This window comes from Rhinolophus ferrumequinum, chromosome 12 (genome assembly GCF_004115265.2).
Source record: "Rhinolophus ferrumequinum isolate MPI-CBG mRhiFer1 chromosome 12, mRhiFer1_v1.p, whole genome shotgun sequence".
Taxonomy (NCBI): domain Eukaryota; kingdom Metazoa; phylum Chordata; class Mammalia; order Chiroptera; family Rhinolophidae; genus Rhinolophus; species Rhinolophus ferrumequinum.
Window position 1 is genome coordinate 50603412 of NC_046295.1, and position 20201 is coordinate 50623612.

General features: G+C 48.5%; 2 protein-coding genes and 1 non-coding gene across 7 annotated transcripts in view; 1 reads left to right on the forward strand and 2 right to left on the reverse strand.

Moving 5' to 3' along the window:
• UBE2R2 (ubiquitin conjugating enzyme E2 R2) overlaps positions 1 to 6584 on the forward strand; it is an 84230-nt gene extending 77646 nt beyond the window's left edge. The window contains exons 4-5 of the mRNA XM_033121997.1: positions 1264 to 1398; positions 3273 to 6584. Of these exons, the coding sequence (XP_032977888.1) occupies positions 1264 to 1398; positions 3273 to 3492 (355 nt within the window). The 3' untranslated portion in view covers positions 3493 to 6584. The remainder of the gene's footprint in view (positions 1 to 1263; positions 1399 to 3272) is intronic.
• A 1312-nt stretch (positions 6585 to 7896) lies between these two features.
• Positions 7897 to 20201, reverse strand: part of UBAP2 (ubiquitin associated protein 2) — a 103247-nt gene continuing 90942 nt past the window's right edge. For 3 of the 5 annotated variants that reach the window (XM_033121992.1, XM_033121994.1, XM_033121991.1), the window contains 12 exons: positions 18870 to 19053; positions 17959 to 18028; positions 13979 to 14147; positions 13137 to 13228; positions 12817 to 12864; positions 10384 to 10462; positions 9960 to 10165; positions 9594 to 9693; positions 9403 to 9510; positions 9187 to 9254; positions 8914 to 9105; positions 7897 to 8829 (listed from right to left, as the gene is read on the reverse strand). In XM_033121992.1, the coding sequence (XP_032977883.1) occupies positions 8734 to 8829; positions 8914 to 9105; positions 9187 to 9254; positions 9403 to 9510; positions 9594 to 9693; positions 9960 to 10165; positions 10384 to 10462; positions 12817 to 12864; positions 13137 to 13228; positions 13979 to 14147; positions 17959 to 18028; positions 18870 to 19053 (1412 nt within the window). In that variant the 3' untranslated portion in view covers positions 7897 to 8733. The remainder of the gene's footprint in view (positions 8830 to 8913; positions 9106 to 9186; positions 9255 to 9402; positions 9511 to 9593; positions 9694 to 9959; positions 10166 to 10383; positions 10463 to 12816; positions 12865 to 13136; positions 13229 to 13978; positions 14148 to 17958; positions 18029 to 18869; positions 19054 to 20201) is intronic. The other 2 variants (XM_033121993.1, XM_033121995.1) reach the window with 1 other exon arrangement.
• LOC117032565 (small nucleolar RNA SNORD121A) lies at positions 19727 to 19809 on the reverse strand. The gene has a single exon (XR_004424755.1). It is a non-coding gene; the product is annotated as a small nucleolar RNA SNORD121A (small nucleolar RNA).

Genomic DNA, 20201 nt, shown 5'->3' on the forward strand with positions numbered 1-20201 from the left:
TTCTTTGGCTTCTAGGATATTATGTCAGTCCATTTCCCATTATTGGCAGTGATGAGTTTCTTTGAATCTTTTTAATGCAATTTTTGGAGACATCCAGAAGGATCTTGGCAGGAGGGACAAGGAGTTATTCTTAACCTAATAGAAAGGTGTGTGTGTGTGTGTGTGTGTGTGTGTGAGAGAGAGAGAGAGAGAGAGAGAGAGAGAGAGGGATTTTAACTAGATGGGGAAGTTTTCTTTAAAAGTGCCTTTGTCATAATATTGTATAATCACATAACAGAAACTCTTTACCCTTTTTAGGAAAAGGTTTCATCAAATCAAACATCTAATTGCCTGGTTCCCTCCCTTTATTTTTTGCTTGGGGCCAGGAGCAAAAGGCTATTTTGCAACAACACAATCTATAACCTCGCACCAATGAGAAAAGGTAGAGAAATTTAATTTTTCCTCCCATTATTCTTTTTACGTACATACACATAGCTTTTAGGGGGGAAAAAGCCTGGGAATAATCTGGAATATTTTGGAATATTGTGCTCTTTTGGTTATTTTATCTAACAGAAACTTTATTCCCCATGATTAAGGTGTCTAGTTTTTATCTGTGGATGAAAATTGCCTGTTTATATCTCCCACGAGATTTATAAGCCCTGGGAGATCAGGGATGACATCTAGGCTGTTCACTGTTGTACATCCAACATCTTATTTGGTGCCTCTGGCACATAGTAGGTACTTAGTAAAAATTTTGAATAAAGATTTGTTATTCAAAGACTAGTTCTTTTTCCTCTATTTTCCTGTTTAACTCTTTCTTCCCTTAAAAGTATGGAAAAGAAATACATTTATATGTAATACTGTTTTTTACATCTTGTAAGCAGCCACGATTAGAATTGGATGTATGGAGTAGCATCATTTTTACCCTCTTCCATGAAAAGATTGCACTGAAGCTAAATAAAATTGCTTTTCTTCTTCCTATTACACTTTTAATTTTTAAAATATTATTTGAAAAGCTTCCAGACCTCCACTTTTTGCAGATTGGAACATATAGCCAGTTAAGACAGTGCCTTCTACAGTTTTATGCCCTGTAAGAAGATCCCATGCTAGACTCACGTTTCCTCTGCTTTTGTCTCCCAGTTAACTGAGTACTGAAAACAAAATTTTATGATACTCGATTTCCATTTCCCTAAGGTCTCAAATATTGTAGGTCTTAAATTTGAAAGAATACTTGAATCCTGTGAATATGAGTATTTGCAGCTGACCCTTTTTTCCAATTTCTAGGACTATCCTGTTAAGTGTAATCTCATTGCTTAATGAGCCCAACACCTTCTCCCCAGCCAATGTGGATGCTTCGGTTATGTTCAGGAAATGGAGGGACAGTAAAGGAAAAGACAAAGAATATGCTGAAATCATTAGGTAAGGTGCTTTCAAGTCTTTATACTTAGAACCAAAGTAATGTCCTAGAACCAAGGCAGGAGGTTAAATTGGACTTCCATTGCTCCCAATAAGATTGATTGTCTAGGAGGAGATTTGGGCCTGAGCCCAGTGGGTTTGGCTGTTGAGAGAGCACATACACGCTACGAGGTCGCACTGCCACAGCTCGGAGTTCCTGGGCCAGAATTTTTAGGTTCTAAGCCAGTCAGGTTTACAGTCTTCCTCCTCGTCATTTTAGGGATGATTAACTGGGGGTTTCCACATGCCCATTAAGTGCAGCAAGCGCCCAAGGTATTCCAGACATTCCAGGTATTTTTGTTCATGATTTTTATTAACGAAGCCCCGTCGTTTACTGGCCTTCGTGACTATAGCCTCAAGTATCTTCTGGGTGTCTTCACAATCAGTAGCATCAGTATATGGTTTAACAGGACCCTAGAGTTAAGAATCAGGAGACTTGAAATCTACTCCTAGCTCTGCTACACTTCATGAGACCTTTTATCAGTTAACTTTTTGGGTCTTTAGTTTTTCCATCTGTGTAAAAGGAAAAAAAGGTTCTCGGTCACATCCTAAGTAGGACATACGTAAGGTTTTCATAATAGTACCCAGTGGTGTCCTTGGATTGTACTAAATTCAGTTCTTACAGTTGTATTTTTATACCCTTAAAATAGAGTCCCAAGGACAGTGCCAGCACATTATGTGCATAGGAGTTTAGTAAGCACCAGAACTTATACAAATAGTCTCTCTCTATATATGCTCCTCTCTAGTCAGCATGATACAAATAAGGAAGACCAGCAAAATAAAAAAATTACTAGATAGTGGTAAGTGGGATGATGTAAAGGAGATGGCTGCAGTTTGTCACAACCGGCCTCCTCAAAGGTGATATTTAAGTTCAGGTCTGAGTGACAAAAAGCATGATACCTGTGATATATTTTTAAAACATCTAAAATCATGCAGAGAAATGCATGTCATCTGATAGCTGAATAATACAGATCAGCAGTTCTCAGTTTTCTGCCCACTGGAAACACCTTTAGAGCACCCTTCTAATCCACAGCCATTCGGTGGGGTTACTAGGCTAGAATCTGCACGTCTGTGTTTTGTTTGTATCAGCCACCAAGTGTATACCAAAGATTGAGGATCGTTAGTGTAAATAGTAAGGACCTACAAGAAATTGAGAGGAGCGCGAGTGGATTGAGGATTGAAAGATGGGAAAGCTTCGTGAAACAGGATTGGGCCTCATGTTCAGAGAAAGGTAGGATTTAGTAAGTGAAGAATGCATGAATATTCCCAAGATACTTGCATTTCTTTGAACATTTATTCACCAGCTTTGTGTCAGGTACTCTGCTAGGTCATTAAGGAATCTTTCTCCTGGGGGAGCGCCTTTGTAAACAAACAGATGACTGACCATGTGATAAGCACAACTAGAGAAGCTTAAAGACGACACAGTGGAAAGAATGTATAATGCTATGGGGTTCCTAGGAGAGATAATTAAGAACTTTTCAGGTAAAAAAAGGAAGGAAAAAGCCTCTTCAATAAGAGCAACGTGTTTGCTAAAAACACAGGTGTATGACAGCATGGCTTGTCAGGAGCATTGTAAGTAGTTTTACATGGCTTGAATGTATATTCTGATTCAGGAAATTGAGAGGCATCAGGTCTTAAAAGACAACTAGGTGGAGAAAAAGTCTGAGGTCATTACTAAGTGTCCTTGAGAACAGCCAAGAGCGTTACTGTAGCAGAGGCTCTCTTGTCAAGTGCTTTCAGTTCAGAAACCTGGGTCATAGGCATCTCGATTATCTAGAAAGGCCAACTATAAATCCATCTTCAGGACGGAGCCTTACCATACTGTATCCTCCCTGCAGGAAACAGGTTTCAGCCACTAAAGCCGAAGCAGAAAAAGATGGAGTGAAAGTCCCCACGACGCTGGCAGAATACTGCATCAAAACTAAAGTGCCTTCCAATGACAACAGCTCAGATTTGCTTTATGACGACTTGTACGACGACGACATTGATGATGAAGATGAGGAAGAAGAAGATGCCGACTGTTACGATGATGATGATTCTGGGAATGAGGAGTCGTGACGTGCCCCTTGGCGCCCCTGTACTGCCCCGCCGTCTCAGGCCAAGGGAGGGGAGCAGTGGGGGCCCAGCAGTGGCCCCTCAGCAAAACCTATCACGGGGTGGGGAAAACAAACACGGCTCCTGCTGACTCCCCTTATGGATCTCAGTTTGCTCCTTTTTATGGACCTCTTAATGGAGAGAAGGTAATCCTCCACAGTATGTCCGAATTCTTGCATTCTTTACCCTTTCATCACTGTATTGATTTTGTTTTTCTCTTTAAATCCAAACCCCTGCCTCACTTTGTGTCTACAAAGTGTTCACAGCAAAACACGTTTGGTCTGTTTTTAGATTCTTGAAGAATTAGTCTTTCACAAGACATTTAATGTGTTTAAAGCTGAGAACCCACTGGGAGTTCACAAGTGCTGCATATGCTGGGTAGCAAAAGAAAATGGAAAAAAAAAAACACAAAAATCCACAAAACAAAACTTTTAAAAAAATTTGCCAAGGTTTAGCTGCTCCATTTACATTAGTGTGTGTGCATTTGTTCAGCCCCATGGTGGTGAATTTTGTTTCTTTCCTGTTCTTAAGTCTGGGATACAGTGGGCATCAGGGCCTTTGTGCTAAGCCTGATGAAATGTGTTCCTACGGGCAGAGCCCCTTCAGCCTTCAGGAAATCATCCTGACAGAGGCCTCAGTACTCTGAGGAGAGAGATCAGATTTTGTTTTTTTGAAATCGATTGGGATCTAAAGCCTGAAATAAATATTCATACTTTACATAGACCTGAGCACTTGATTGCTATTTATTTTAAAGGCAGAGTTGTTTTCCCCTCCCTCCCCAGAGAGTGGGGGGGGGGGTTAGTGGTGTGGAGTCTTAGTGATGGCAACAAAGTTAAAAGTCACTATGCCAACTTTGGTTGATGCTGCTGGGGGGAAAAAGTCAAGACTACTGGTGACCACTGTTGGGAGAGAAAACATCTGTTTTATATATTTAACAAGGCCTTTCCCTCAAAGATACACTTTTACCATGAGGATTTTTTTTTTAAGCAGCCAGTCTTAATTGCTCAGTATTAATATTAGGTGCATGTGTTAAGGTTTTGGTTTTCATTGAGCTAGTGATAACTGTGGATGTATGTGAGACACGAGTGACCGTTACCTTTCCTCAGTGGATGGGACCTGGACTTTTCTCTCCTTTCAATGGACTCTGACTGCGGAGTACAAGCAGAAGCTGTGCAATGGAGTGTGCCCTGGGCTGAGGGAGCTGGCTTGCAGGCATTGTCTGGGTGACACTAGATCTTCCTGCCGAGCAGTTGCTGCAGCTTTGATTTCCCGGGTCTCAATCATGTGTTACTTCAGTCAATACTGAGATCCATCAGCCTTCACACCAACCAGGGACTTCAGAACTTGGCGGTGACTTCTCATGGGAGCGGGCCAGTTCATAGGAGGGCAGTATTCTTTCAGTGGGGAAAATCGTTCTAATGTAAAATCACAGGTTTTAGAAAGAAAATACAGCAAAGACTAATCCTACTTCAGATCCCTGCGCACTAGTGTCAACTCCTTTTCTTCAGATCTTAGCTCAGAAAGAACAAAAGGGTTGATGAGGGACACGGTAGGATGGATCCTAGGACAGAGTAGGTGATGCTCTCACTTCCTTAGCTCCTCCTTCCTTTCTGATCTCAGGGTTTTCATTCGCTCTTCAGACTCTACAAATGTTTGCTGACTAATTCCCAGCAATCCTCTCTGGCCTCTAAAGTTTGGTCTAGTATTAAGTGAGAACATTTAATGTGCTATGGTTCATATGGGACAGTGTTGAGCCTGGTCCCACAATCTGTCCAAACCACATGGGGTCAGGGTCACTTGGACCCCTGAATCTAGTGACTTGTCAGATTCAGAGAACAGAACAGCCCTTTGTGACAAAACACTCTGACTGCAAACTCACAGGAGGATGTTGAAACTAGCTTTTTACTCCCCACGCTTAAGTATAGCTTCCAAATAACCTGCAAATATTCTGGAGCCCAGTCTTTCATGATGCCCTGATAAGCCCCACCACCACCACACACGTTTACAGCCAGTAGCTTGGTCTTACTCTTTTGGAGCCCTGAAATGAAGCTTTTCTTTCCCCTTCCTGCTAAAGCATTTCTCTCCCAGGGCAGGGCAGGCACCTTGGCGTTGTGGGAGGTGCCATGCTGCTCAGCCCTGTCCCATTAGGCCCTGTTGGCATCTGTTGCACATTGACTCAGGGAGCCAGAGAGCCAGGTGGTTGTACCTCTCAGCCCTTTGGGGTGTTACTATTGAGGGCTGGGTTTGCCTCTGATAAAGTACAATCAGTTCCAGAAGACTGGGGTGTGTTGATTTGCCAACAGGTAGATATTCTGATAGCTCACACTGACTTGTAAAACCCAGATGCTGGTTCCAGAGCTCTGTCCTGAGAATAACACATCCTGTGGCAAAAGAAAACTTGAGCATGTAACACTTTTCTTATTAGGAATGGAGATCTCAGGCTCAAGCCAGAACCTTGTGACTCTAGTTGTGCTGATCATTTGGTGTAACATGAACCCAAAACCCTGCATTTTTAGATTCCTTTTGATTTTAAGAGGCCTCTGGGTGCTCTTCAGGCCTGTGTTTTTGAGGCTGGGTGGAGAAAGTATAATATCATGATTCCGTTGTTGCTTCTCAAAGTCTTCCCCCCTCTATTTCATATCATTCCAGAGTTCTTTTCTATTAGCCAGACTTTTTTTGTAGTCCCTTCTTTCCTCTTGGTAATTATTTACTTCTTTATTTGCTGGTTTCCTTATTTGGGGGACATATATATGAAATTGAAGGGGAAAATGTGTAGTTCTCCACTGAAAATTAACTCTCCACCCCTCCCATCCTGATAAAAAGGTTTACATTTACAAAAAGATTCAGATGCAATTTTCAACTATTCTGAAACCAGCAGGACACACCTGACTTTAATAGTTTTCTTAGCTGAAATTGTAGATGTTTTTCTTCAGTTTAACTTATGAGAAAAGATTATCTGATGCGTTTGTGTTGAACCTCCCCTTTAGTGGTTTATTTTGTCTTTTTCTGCCCATCTGTCTACTAATAAAATGTGAAATAAAATATACCTGTATTGCTACTTCCCCATGGGATGACCCTCTTCTTTCTTTTCTCGTGTTAAAACTAAAAGGTGGTCTGAGTATTTCCACTGTTCCCTTGCAGGTTATGCCCAGGACTCAGCTGAAAAATTAAAACAAACAAAAACCAAATCTTCCTGATCTGCCTTTTATGGCATTCTGCCTTAGCTCGCCTTGCAGAATAAACATCCCCGATCCTTATTATCTTTTAAGAAAGGCTATGAAAGACATAGCCACATTTGTTAACCTTAATTCTGAAATAGGGCACAATCCGCCAGTGCAAGTAGGTCAGTGGGAGGGTTGCAGGGGTGCTCCACTGCCCTCCTTAGGAGGCCATTTGTTTTCATTGTCGCTTATCTTTCAAACTTCCTGCTGCTAAAACTTCTATTAAAGTTCCCATTTAGTTTCAGTTGCAGGCAACTTATTTTTTTTCTGGTCAGGATCCCAGGCTATGGGTTAACAGCTGCACATGTCCCATCTGATGAAACGACCATTACTTTTAGAAGTGAAAGCAGAAACAGACTGCCACTCTGGCTGGCTCTGGCACACCCATTTGACCAATACTTAAAGCAACACTCATCTTGTTTGCTTATCTAGCCTCCTCAGAAGGGGTTGTTTAGGACTGAAATGAGAGGCTGTAATGCCTCGGGCAACACCTAGGCCTGAGCTGCCTGCCTACCAGGTTGGAGCCTAGTTGTACCACAGACAAGTGGGGAGACCTGCTTCCTGCCAGACACACAAGAATACTTACAGCTCTGGCGTCTTCTGACAGGAGCTGGACTGGCTTAGACGGGAAGTCAGAATCCTGGTCGCAAGTGAGCGGGTGATGGGCCTTTCTGGAGCAGATACTTAGCCCAGGACCCACTTACCAACTTGATACCACCCTGACTTACTAGTCATCTGTTCCACCACAGTCCTTGACTGTCCATTAAGATTGTATTTGGTTGATGAAGTACAAAGCTTTAGCTGTTGAAACTCTCATGGGCCTAGAACCGTGTTCTGTTCCTATCTTTGCTCCTTTGGAAAATTACCCTGCCCGTAAGAGACTGCCTATCCTATAAGTCTGTTACGGAGCTGCAAGAAAAGCAAAGTTAACTGATAAATACTGTGTCCATGAGGAGGGTTTGCTGTCTTTCCAGACGTATCACTTACCTTTTCACTCCATGGATGCTGTTCGAGGCCAAGGCAAGAGAAGAGCCCAGCAAAGAAAGGAGTCCCCTCACCTGTTGTCAGAAAGACTGAGCACATGAGCCCTGTGAAGTCCATGAGTCCCTGGAGCCGTAACGAAGACAGCCTGTGCCCTGAGCTGCGCCTTAGTCAGACCACACAGAGACCGTGCATGCTCTCAGAAGTTTATTAGGTGGAGCTTGGGCAAGAGAGAAAACCCCTGAAGCAGTCACCCAGCTGGTTCAGGACAACTGGAATAGAGGAGCCTTGGCATGGAGACGTGCTCTCTTTGAGCATATCTGTTTTTTTTAAAAGGGGAGCTGACTAGTTGGACATCTGTGAGCACAAATTCAGATTATTAAGTTGTCAGCCAGAGGAAGGCAAGTCTGTGGGGACAAGACCAGACCAGAAGGAGACGCCCCTACTCGTAAGACAAACAGGTGACACTTTCATGTTGAGTGGGGGGATATCTCTGCTATTCCCAGATTAAGATTTGGCAGGAAAAGAAGATGACAAATGACATAAGGACCAGTTTCTCAAAAACAGAAGGATCAAATAATCACACAGGGAAGAAAAATAATGGTTTACAAGAGCACAAGTCGTGATTCTTCATTGGTACCTGATCCCATTACCCACCTGCCTTAAAGTAGCCCTTCCAGACACTGCCCCTCGCCGCCTGCTGGCCGAGGCGGGGAAGGCCTCAAGGCAGAAGGGGGAAGGGGCTCGAGGGAGAGAGCAGACCTAAGAGTAGCAGCTGCAGCAGCCCCCCTTCCCTCCCCAAAGACTTCTGTCACATTTACAAATACATACATAAATACATTACACACAAGGGCGAGGCAGGCTCCCCACAGAGGCTCCGCTGACACAGTTACACGTCTCAAGAATCCTAGGAACGGGCACGGGGCTCCCAGAACTGGGCTCCACGTGTTCTCCTGCCCGGGGTAAGCCCCATCCCATCCCACCCCTCTTCTGGGTTCAGGGTTCAGTTTGTCCAGTATGGAGAGTTGCCGTAGGCAGGTTTGGAGGCTTGCGGCTTGGGCTGCAGGGAGCTGGGCTGGCTGCGCTGACCCGAGCCGCTCTGAGGAGGAGAAGAAGGCTGTCAAAGCTGGAGCAGAAGCCCCAACCCAGGGCAGGGGGGTGCTTCCTCCATCACCGGCCTCACCTGGGCATCCTGTGCAAGGTGGTGGTGTAACAGCTGTGAGTGAGGCTGTTGGTGGGTGGGCAGGATGTGCAAGAATGGTGGGGGTGCGTAACCAGGGGCTGCTCCCGGCGCCAAGGGCCCTGTGGAACCCAAGGCCGAGGGCAGGCTGAATGGTGGAGGGGTCCCTGCATGAAAGCCCTGCTTGTCAAAACTCTGTAGGACAGAGAGAACAGTGAGGGCCAGCTTGGGCTGCACCTCCCACCAACCTGTGCGCCCACCTTGTTCCTCCCTCACCTGAGTCTTGTTGTAGACAGAACCAGTCATGTCAGGTAGGCCCGTGGTGCTTGACGACACAGACACTCCTAGAAGGAAAAGCAGTTGTTGCCACAACAGTTGGCGCAGCTCCAGCCTCCCCCAGCTCCAGGGCACTCTGGGGTCACCTTGCCTGAGGTGTCAGGGAGGAGACAACTACACTGGGCCTCAGTCCTGGAAAGGAAGGGGAGACGCTACCTTTGCCAGGCCCAGAACCTGCAGACTTGTTTTGTGCCTGCGATGATCCACCATAGCCACCCTTGCTGTAGTCTCCCGCTGCTGTCCCCTGGGTCAGGTCATCATAACCTAGCAGGGCAGGTACAAGAGGCACGTGTGAGCTGGGCAAGCCCGCCCCACCCATGTGTCTCCGTGCTGGGAGCAGCCCTCACCTGTGCTGTAACTGTGCTGCCCATAACCACCGGCCTGCTGGAAAGGGGTGGGGGCGGTGCTGAGGTTCACACCGTGCTGCTTGGCTGAGGCTGGAGGCACCTGGTGAAGCAAGAAAGAGGCGCTAGTGGAGGAAGAGCGCAGGCGGGGCAGGCCAGGCGCTCCCCGGCTCAGCTGCAGGCAGCAGGTGGCACCATCGCAAGGGACCTGTGTCCATTAGGGCAACATGTGGGATATAAAAACAGGCAGGAAAGGAACCTGCCCGCAGCCTAACATTCCTGAAGGCCAGCCGAGACTTAAGTGGGCTCATGTCCCTCCCTCCCTGCTTCTGCTCCCGCGCTGGAGTAACAACACCCACAAACACTCACAAACATGGTGGGCCCGTACTGGAAGGCACTGGGCACGCCTGTGTAGTACGGGAGGCCAGTGTAGCTGTAGCCAGGGGGCAGCGCTGGATTCAGAAAGGGCTGCTGAGCTGCGTGGTGGGCCTGGGATTGGCTCTGCTGCGCCTGAGCCAGTGTGGTGGGGGGTGCAGGGGATGCAGAGTCACCTCGGCCAAACTTTGGGACATCACCTACGAGAAGAGGAGCATTGACTCTAATCACTGCCCCTTATCCAACCAAGAAAAGAGCCAGGCTGGGTCCTGCGAACAGGAGTGGGTCTGGCTGCCAGCTAACCATGGAAAGCTAGCAGGGCTCTCACAGCCCTGTGCTTCTGTTTCCAGCTGCCTGGGATTAGCTACGGGCCAGTCCGCTGTCCCAGCCCCTGTCCTTGTGCCCTGAACAGACTAACCTGAATATGGGTTGTTTGCGAGGCTCCCATCTCGGCTGGCAAGGGCTGTGGGCGTAGCAAAGGGAATTCCGTAGTAATCCTATGAGAGAGCGGGGAGGCTCAATCAGCAGAGCGGCCTCGTCCCACCCCCAGGAGAGCAGGCCCAGCAGGCAGCACAGGCCCTCCAAGTGATGCCACACCCCCAGGAAATGCTAGATTGCAGGGACATCACATGCACAGCTCCAGAGGGCAGCATTCAGAGAATTCCAAGTAAATGGTGCCCATCGGAGGTGTACCATGTGGCAGCCAGAGCACGGAGCATGCAGACACACTGACCAATCCCTTAGCCTTCCACGAGCAGAGCCCCTGGAGGCCCAACCTCACACATCCACGTGACACTAAAGATGGATGCTGGTAAGTGCCACAGTCTAAACCAACTCTACTGGCTTTTCCTGAGTGATTCTAAAAAGCAGCTAGGAATGTTGACTGGATAGTAGAAACCTGAAAGAGTCAGCAGGAAAGGAAGTGCCTAAAGGGCTTCACAGGGGTCAGGGCAGCAATACCAGGCAGGCACAAGTACAAGCAGGATCCCAGGCAAGGTGCTGAACTTGCCTCTCGCCACCTAGTCTGTCATGGCAACACTGATACCACACAGGAACCGGGGAAGTGTGGACACCAAGAGGGCAAAACACAGTGGAGTTCTGTGGAAAGGGGGAGCCTGCTCTGACCCTCACCACCCAGGGCTTTGCAGTCCCAGACAACGTACTCCCTGGCCTCTGAGCCAATGGAAAGCGCTCCTGCTTTCCTCGTGGGCAACAGTGCTCGGTCACAACCAGAAAGGAGCCATCCTGGCTGGGAATGGCACGTGCACACTCTCCTTCAGCCTCATCTCCAGGAAACCTCCAGGAAACCCGTAGCACCCTCCGCCCAGAACCTGAGGAGGAGGCAGGGCTAGAAAAGCACAGAGCTAAGCAGGAACACAACTAGGGACAGGCCTAGAGAAAGCCTGGGGAGGGGGAAGAGGCCATCATAGAAGAAAAGAAAATCCAAAGGTGGGAAACTAGGCACAAAACTGCCAGAGTTGCTAGGAAATGACCAAAGGGGAAAATGAAAGCACTGTATCTCAAAAGGTAGACCCAGAGGCAATTTTTTCTAAGGCACAAAATGATCAAAGGAATATGAGGCAGATGACTCCCAGGGTTTGGGGTCCCAATGAGCTATTCCTGGGGTCTGCCCAGGACCCACAGGCAGACGCACTCAGGACCACCTCCTGCATTCCATCCGTGATGCCTTGGGGCCCGATGGCTGAGGTTTCACTAGCATCAGGGGGACGAGGGCCACTTCCAGTTTCCCCACAGAGCCCAAGGCTCAGGCTTCCCCAGAGACCCTAAGTTCTGTTGACCACCCTAGAAATCTACCATCATGTCTTCAACATCCTTTGGGGGTCCAGCAACAGCTGGACAGTCCAGCAGCCCTGTGAGCAGCAGCGTAATGGGCCACTGGTTCGCGCATGAAGGAAGAGCTGCCCAGCTACCAGCCTCTGCCTCTGGAAATACTTCAGTAGATGGAAACCAGTTCTGAGAGACGAGAGCTTGAGCCACGGCCTGGGAAGTGAAGGTGATACTTGCAGCTCCCTGAGCATTCTGTGGCGGGGGCAGGGGGAGCAATACCAATGGGAGGAGTCTGAGGAGGACACCTCAATGGGGAGAACATCTCTTCCCTGGAGAACAGGAAAGACCACATCCAGTGGAGCGGACAAAACAGCCTTTTACTTCCCAGCAACGTGACAGACGTTTCCCCGGAGTCCGGGAAACACCTGATCAGGGAGCGTGCCTCCCTCCACAGCCTGTCTCCACTGCAGGTCTATTCGCGTGGCCATCCCAGGGAAGGCCTAGTGCCCCAACCTCAAAGCAAGGCTCAGAGTGAGGCAGCAGCAACCAGGGAGGACCTGGGCCAGCATCCTTGCAAACAGTGAGGGCAGGGGAGACCCAAAAGGGCCCTGAAAGACTATCAACTCTAGCCGCTCCTTCAGCTGGGGACAGAAGAGCAATGACGTCATCACAGTGTTACCCATGGCTACCTTCAGAGTCAGATACTAGATGGTACTTCAAAGGAGAAGACTAAAAACTCGAGGGGCAGGCAAGCAACCCCACGTCTTGTGTCATATGGTTCTTCTTTTTCTAAAAAGGGGAGGAGGTGAGGGAAGAGAATGACCCCCAGCTCATAGGGGCACTGCCTACTGGGGCCCCAGGCCCCAGGGATGAGCACAGGACACTCGTACGCCCGGGCTGTAGGCGCACTGGGCACAACCCCCAAACGGAAGCAACTTGCTTAGTGACGGTGCTGACAGAGGTCCCCAGGCCGAGTGCCCTGAGGGCCAGGCAAAGTGGCAGGGAGGAAGGGCCTGTGAAAGAGCCTGGATCACCGCCCACCCCACTGCCATGCTCCACTCACCACTGGCAGCCGTGACTGCAGCATCTGGAGCTCGTCGTAGCCATAGATCTGTGTGAGGACCAAAAGGGGTGTTAGGGACACCCTTCCCTCATCCCCTGGGAAGCCCAGGCACGTGTGGGAGCCTAACCAAGGCTGGCGGATAAGACACATCAGGAGGGGACCTGGATGAGCTGCCGTGAGAAGACAACCCTGCCTCGATGGAGTCTAGACAGAGAAATACCAGGGGTCCAAGCAGCAGCACCCCACGGCCCCCTCACAGGTCCTGCCAAATGCCAGCCCGAGGTGGAGGGGAGCTGGCCAGGAGCTCCGCAGGTGCTCACCGGGTAAGCAGGAAGCAGTCCTCCGGGACCCATGAGGTACTGGTTGTGCAGCAGGGGGGGCACCCCCTGGGGCAGGTTGGGGGGTGCTTTGCCTATAAAAACAAAAATCAAACAAAGTGAAGTGGCCACCACAAAGAGTGAGATTCCTCAGCTGTTGTAGGGGTTGGGGGGTGTTGGGCTCAATGTCACAGATGGGGCCACAGCCAAGATGGAAGGGCAGCAGCTGAGAGATACAGAGGGCCATGCTAGGAAGTGGGGAGACAGAAAGCACGTGCCCCACATTCAGGCTGTTTCAATGTCAGAGGATTCCATGCCCGAACAGAAGCACTGTCCCTCACCCACTCCTGAAGGTCACACTGCAGTGAGCACACGTGACATAAGGAACAATCTGCGTCCTCAGAACAGAAGGAAGGCCAGGCAGTGTGAGAAGAGGGACAGGCCACGTCACAGGTGGGTTTTAGCACGTTCTACCAAACCACAGTTTGCTCGGCCCACAGAGACCGCCCAGGTCTGGCTGACAGGCAGGCAATCACACAAAATGACCAGAAGGAGTCACTGATAGCCGCTCCCTGGCCCCTCCATGGCACCATGTCATTGCAGCTCCGGGGATTAGTGAGGACAGAAAACACCGTGGAGCTAGAAGCAAAAAGGCTCCCAGGAATCCTGCCAAGGGGAGCCCACCCGAAAGACCAACTTCACCCACCCCCACACAGGTGCTGGAAGGACCGGGCCTCGACGTCAGCGGAACAAAGCAGACAGCGAGCACTGGCAGGGCTGCGGAGACACGGGTCTCCTGATGTGTGTGGTGACCCGCCATGCCCTGCCCACCTCTGGGCACCCACCTGAGGTCACCAAGGGCGTGGCCCTGGTACTGCTGCTGGGGGCGCTGTTCACCGTGTTCACACTGCTCGGCAAGCTGAGCCCTGAGGACGTGGCACTCGAGGCGGAGGTTGTCGCCATGGAGAAGGTGGCTGGGGACTGGAGGGAAGGAGTGCTCTCCACACTGGCATGCTGGCAAAATAAAAAAGCCAGGACATGTGGATCTGGGGACAAGGCACAAGGGTGTAGAGAATCTGGCCTGGCATTGGGGCCTGCAGCCCGAGGCTCTGACAGAGGGGCTATGTGCTTAGCGCTCACAGTGGCCGCTTACTGCAGGCAGGTTAGGCCACTGGGACACAACTCATCAGCTAAGCATCGAGACTATGAAAGTTGACCTTTATGACCAAAACGCTCCTAAAAATTCTTACTATTGCTCATGTTTTGGTATCTGAAACAAGGCACAAAAACTCCAAGTAAATCTTAAATGAACACAGATCATCTGCATATGAGATAAGAACCCACCTTGCAGAAAAGCAAGCAATCTCAGGACAATTGACAGGAGTTGACAGGCAGCCCAGCCCGTCAGAGCTTTCTAGGGGTGTCCCTCTACTGGGCTTCTAGCTACTGTGATCTGGCAGTCACAAGTGGCCAAGAGAGGCCTCTGCTCCAGAACCTAGTGACACTTTGCAGGCCATCAGGACCTACTAGAGGGCTTCGCCTGTCCCTATGCTTACTTGACAAGATATACCGGAGAAGGAAGGGCAAAACCCAGCAAAAAGCTCTGAAGAGCCTGAGTTCCAGGAATCCTGCCTAGCCGCCCAACTCCAGATAGTAAGCAGTCAGGTGCCAGGAAGGGATTTAAGGGCTGAGAGGTGGGTGGGTAGAAGAAGTGTACCTGGTCAGGCAAAGCAAGGCCCGAAGAAGGAGGAAAGGCTGTAGAAGACTGAGACCAGCCTCCAAACCAAAACGTGTGCAGGACGAAGAAGCCTAGAAACTCCTGGAGAAGAAGCCAAAGAACAGGAAGGCCCAGGAGAAAGGAGGCCACCACGTACCTTGCCTCCTATCACACAGATGGCTCTGTGCTGGTCCCAGCCCCATAGGCTGCCCTACCTGAGTACAAGCCTTAGGGCCCTAACAGCCAGAACTGGTTCAGCCAGCTGAAGACAACTAGAATCATGGTCTCCTGGGGCTCCCCAGGCATCCTGCTCCTTCAGCCCAGAGGGACAGAAGCAGGGCAAAGGCTGCTCCGGTCCTGCCTAGCCAGAGGGCTCCACGCTCCTCTGCACGGGTCCAGACTGACCACCAAGAGCCGCTTGCTCGAGAACTCACTCCTGGTTTGCTGAAAGGAACTCAAGAGTCATCTAGCAAGCCTCTCCTACCCCGGCTGACCCTCAACTCCCAGATCTGTGAGGGCGACAGGCTGGTGGTGTAACCGGCCTCCACCGCCTTTAAACAGCTCAGTCTATCCAATGGGCCCAGAGAAGCACAGCTGCACCAAACCTTCCACAAGCACATGAAGGGCAGGAGAAAACACTGAAATTTCCTTCATAACCTTAAAGGAAGAAGCATCTAATCATGACAGACCATGAAAGAGAGACTGATACAACTGACTATACAAAAATAAAAAATATTTATAAAATGACAAACCTAGGAAAAATATCTGCACCTCCTATCAATAAGGGCTACTTACTAGTCTCCCGAATATAGAGTACCTAGAAATAGACATCCAGGACCTAACAGAAAAATGAACAAACAATATAAACAACTCACCGAAAAAGGAAATACAATGGTTCCCAATATATAAAAAAGATGGTCATCCTCATTCAATTAAAAACTATACTGACAGGTCATATTTCTATTAACACATTGGAAAAATACAAATATTCGATAACACCATTTCAAGAGGCAATGGGGAAATAGGACATTTCATTCATCACCAATGGGAAGTAAATAGGTTCATCACTGTGCAGGGCAATGTGGCAATTTGTACACACGGGCCAATGCCTGGCAATCCCACGTCTAAGATTTACCCTTAGATATTACTGCACAATGACACGACACTTATAGGAGGGCATCAAATGAACCCTGTAGTGTCAAGACTGAAAACGGCCCTGAAGTTCTATCAGTAAAGTGTTGTTTAAATAACCAATTAGGAAAGCTGTGAAAAAAGAACAGAGAATAATGTTGCAACATAAAAACAATTCAAAAATGCACTGTAAAGTGAGGGAAAATGTTGGAGGACACTATGTATGGAATACTCCCATTTATACTATAGAGAACAGAGAGTGAGAGCAAAGGGGAAATGACTAATATGCATTTTCTATTTTATTGGTTAAAAAAAAAAAAACTCTAGAGGACGAAGCAAATACAATGAAGGGGGATAGAACCTCAAACAGATGAGAGACATAAAAAGAAAAGCTTTTCTATCTTTTATTAATGCATCTTGTAACTATGTTGGCCTGTGGCAGTTCTTGTCACTGACAAAGTGGAGGACTCCCTGAACATGGCAATTCTGGCTGCGGTCGTTTGCACTGTAAGGTTTGGAGTTTCTTGCTAAGACACAGAATGCAGCTAACCCATGCAAACGAGAGCATGGGCTGTAATACACCAGTGCCCGGAGAACAGCAGGTCAGCTGTACAGTGCTCACGACGGGCCAAAGGGGTACAGGCAAGTGGGCAGAGGTATCCACACTGTCCTCTGCTACAAAGATGGTGCTCTCTGTGTGTAATGTCAAAGAATTATACATAACATTTCACTTGGAAAAGTGGAGTTTGAAAGCCACAATGTTAGCCAGATCATGATGGAAGAATAGAAGTGAAAACTGAACCCTTTTCCATCACCCGATTCTACAGCAAACGACTTGATCTCTTCTTCAGAGGAAACAAATTTCCCCAATTTCCTGACTCCGCCATTCATCTGTACCCAAAACTCCCTCTCTGCTTGGGGACCCACCCACTTCAGCCTTGCCAGAAGCCTCCTGTCTCCAGGAGGACATTTTGTTCTTTTCAGGCACTTTTCTCTTCACCAATCCGTATGCTCAAGTCTCTCCTAGCTGTTAGTTAAGTATCCTCCCACTACCCTGCCTCGTTGCCATTTCAGAATCCTTCATTCCTCACCCCACCACAATCTACGCCGACACCTACCACTAAGACCATGCTCCCAACTTCACACCTTCAAAAGCCACACTTGAACATCTACTTCCTCTCTGGCATCAGGACTTGCAGCTGGCACCCACTCGTGCTTCCATTCTTGACTCTCCACACTCTGACTTCCTTCTTCAGTGTCAGCCTTCCCTGCCTCTCCCTCTGAGCTGGGGGAGGTAGCCTGAGATGGCCCGAGGTAAAAGTGGACAGAACACCTAATGCTACGACTAGGACAGTCCCCAGGGCCACCAAAGAACTGGATGCAGTCACACTGACTGGGGTTAAGAGCAGGGCTGTGTGTCTCAGAGAGATACGCGTGTGTACGTGGCAACGGGGGAATATTCTCACATAAACTCTCCCTTTTCCCTCCACGCATTTTATCTATAATGGCCGTCACTAAGGAACAGAGGATTATCCAGGAAAAATGCTCTTGATTAAATTTGTCTTTTTAGTGGAGTCCAAGCTAAAGTGGACTATGAGCTCACTTTCCTCTAAAAAGTTTGCAAATACCTTAACATAACATGTCCCAGAAAATCAATCAAATAAATAAATCAAAACCCTGCTAGACAGAAAGGTCTCCTATAACAGTGAACAGTGGGGCTCAGCAAACTCTAGGGAGCAAATTCACCACCTGACAGCCTTGCCCATCATACATCAGGTCTGGAGATACGTTCCCAGATGTCTTCCATGGTACCTAGGAAATCAACAGCTCAAACTACGTACTTAAATGGAGACAGTACAGACAAGCAATTTGCAATTATCTCAGATATTTAAAATGCACGCACGAAGGCCGGCCAGCGGGTGACTAAACCCCGAGCTGGCTGAGCAGGGTGGATGAGGGAGCCCAGAGAACACTTACTGTGTGTGATGTGCTGGAGGCCAGGGCCGCATGCGCAGAGGAGAGGCTGCTCTGATGGCTGGAGAGTGAACTAGAAGACAAAACAAGAGCATGTGTGTCCACCTCACCAAGTCACTCCACAGAAGTGGGGCCTGCGAGTCTAAGTGGGCTAATGTACGCTTGCTACCCATCACCTTGGAACCCACTCCACATGTTCTGCTGGTTAGAATGACCTAAAGGGTCACTTGCTAGGGAAACCTCCAGAGCCAGCTATGACCATTTGCTCTTTAGACTGGAAAAAGAACAGACTGCACTAAGAACATTGCCAGCCTTGGAGACCCCATTAAATCTATGAGTGAAGGAAGAAAATTCCTACATTCAACCCCACCTGCCAAAGTCAGAGCCAGAATTCCCATCAAATCCAGAATTCAAGTCAGATGCTTTTGCTCCTGGCTAAAGGGGGCAAGAGGGAAACTGCCCAAAAGATAGAGTCAGGACCAAACAAAACCCATTCTCCTACACCCTGTTCTAATAACTTCATCTTTGAAGCCATGACAAGTGCAAATCAGAGACCTGCTCAGAAACTGAACATCATTCTCACTCTGCACGAGAGGCCAAAGCCCAGAGACAGGAGGAGAGCCTCACTGGGGGCGCCCTCCTGAGGGTCAAGGAAGAGTAGCAGCAACCCCTTGGCTCCACCCCATCCCCGGGGGCCCAGTGACAGCAGAGGCATTACAAGCATGCAAGATTTCATCTCTGGTGCTTTTGTGACCCGATCCAGCCCAAACCTACTCCTGAGCATTACTGCAAAAGGCCAGGTCTTCACGCTAGGGGCAACAAGCGGGTTTTATTCACGAGGAGAGCATTCTATAAGGGCTGCAGGACTCGGTGCCCCAGTGTGCCTCTCATTCTGGCCAGTATTTTCCCAATACCTGCTAAGCTGAGAGAGAGGGCTGCTGGACAGGTCACCAGGCTGGGACAAGGCGGGCAAAGTGGCAGTGTGCTGGGATGTGGAGGGTAGAAGCGCAGCACAGGAGGTGGTGCTGGGCAGGGGGCCCACAGATGGGGGCGCGCACGGAGGGTCTGCTGTCTCTGGAGCTGGAACGGAGGAAGTAGCTGAAAGAAACAGATCTGTTAGCTCCAGAACCAAGCATGAAAGTCTGAAAATATGCTCAATGTCTTGTGACATGTCAGGCTCGGTTTAGACATGTATAAAGTTACATTCCCCATGGAAAATGCCCAAGCAAGTCACCAGACAGTCTCCTCTCTGTTAGATACAATTATCAAAAGGACACGTGATGGTCAGACACACAGGACTCAGGCAAAGAGTAGGAAATGACATCTTTATAATCATAAACTGTCCTATGACGTGGACATACTTCTCTCAACTAAAGAAACTGGTCCCTAGGTGGCACCCAACAAGTGCAAGAAGAGACTCTAAGGTTGATATACATAATTATAACGTGAGGCAGAGTTCCTCAAAAGGCACAAGGACCAGGGAAAATCCAGTGGGCATGACCACCCAGAGTGAGCGAGGTCTTTGCTTCTATCAAATCAGGCTGACCTTGTGAAAGCTCACAGCCAGGTTAGGGCAGGTGGAGGCTGAGCGCCCAGGGTACAACACTGTGGGGTTACATATGCCTAAAATCTGCAGAAAGAACACACACCTGCTGTCCAACACCTACTTTCAAAAGGCACAGTGAGCATTTAGTTCCTTCACATGCGCTTGAACAGAAAAACCTCAGAGCACGTTAAGCTTCTTAGACCATGAGTGTGATCAATCCTAACTGCAGAAAAGACTCAGTTTTAGTAACATCCACACATACAACTCAGATATGTGCTTAGAAATATAAAGCATCGCTGTCTTCCAGTAGGGAAGGAGAAGCAACCTTCACCCTCCTGCAGCACTCCCTGGGAGCCCAGTGGAAAACACATCAGTTTCTAAAGGAAAGGACGATTCGAAAATAAGCACAGGCAGCAACACAGTCAACACACAGCTCGGCCTGTCCTCACAGTAGTCTTTACACTCCAGAGGCCTGCTTTTTACGGACAGTCTATTCCAAACATGACATCCGTTCTCACAGAAATCAGATGAAGACACCACAGATGCCCGACTCAAAACTCAGACCCCAAAAGTCACCTCCCTAGGTCTTAGATCACACTGATAACAGGTCCACAGAAAGCTTCTCAAAGAACAAGTGTATGTGAAAAGAGAGAATAGGTGGAGAAGAGAACATGGGAGATAAAAACCTATCTAAAATGCA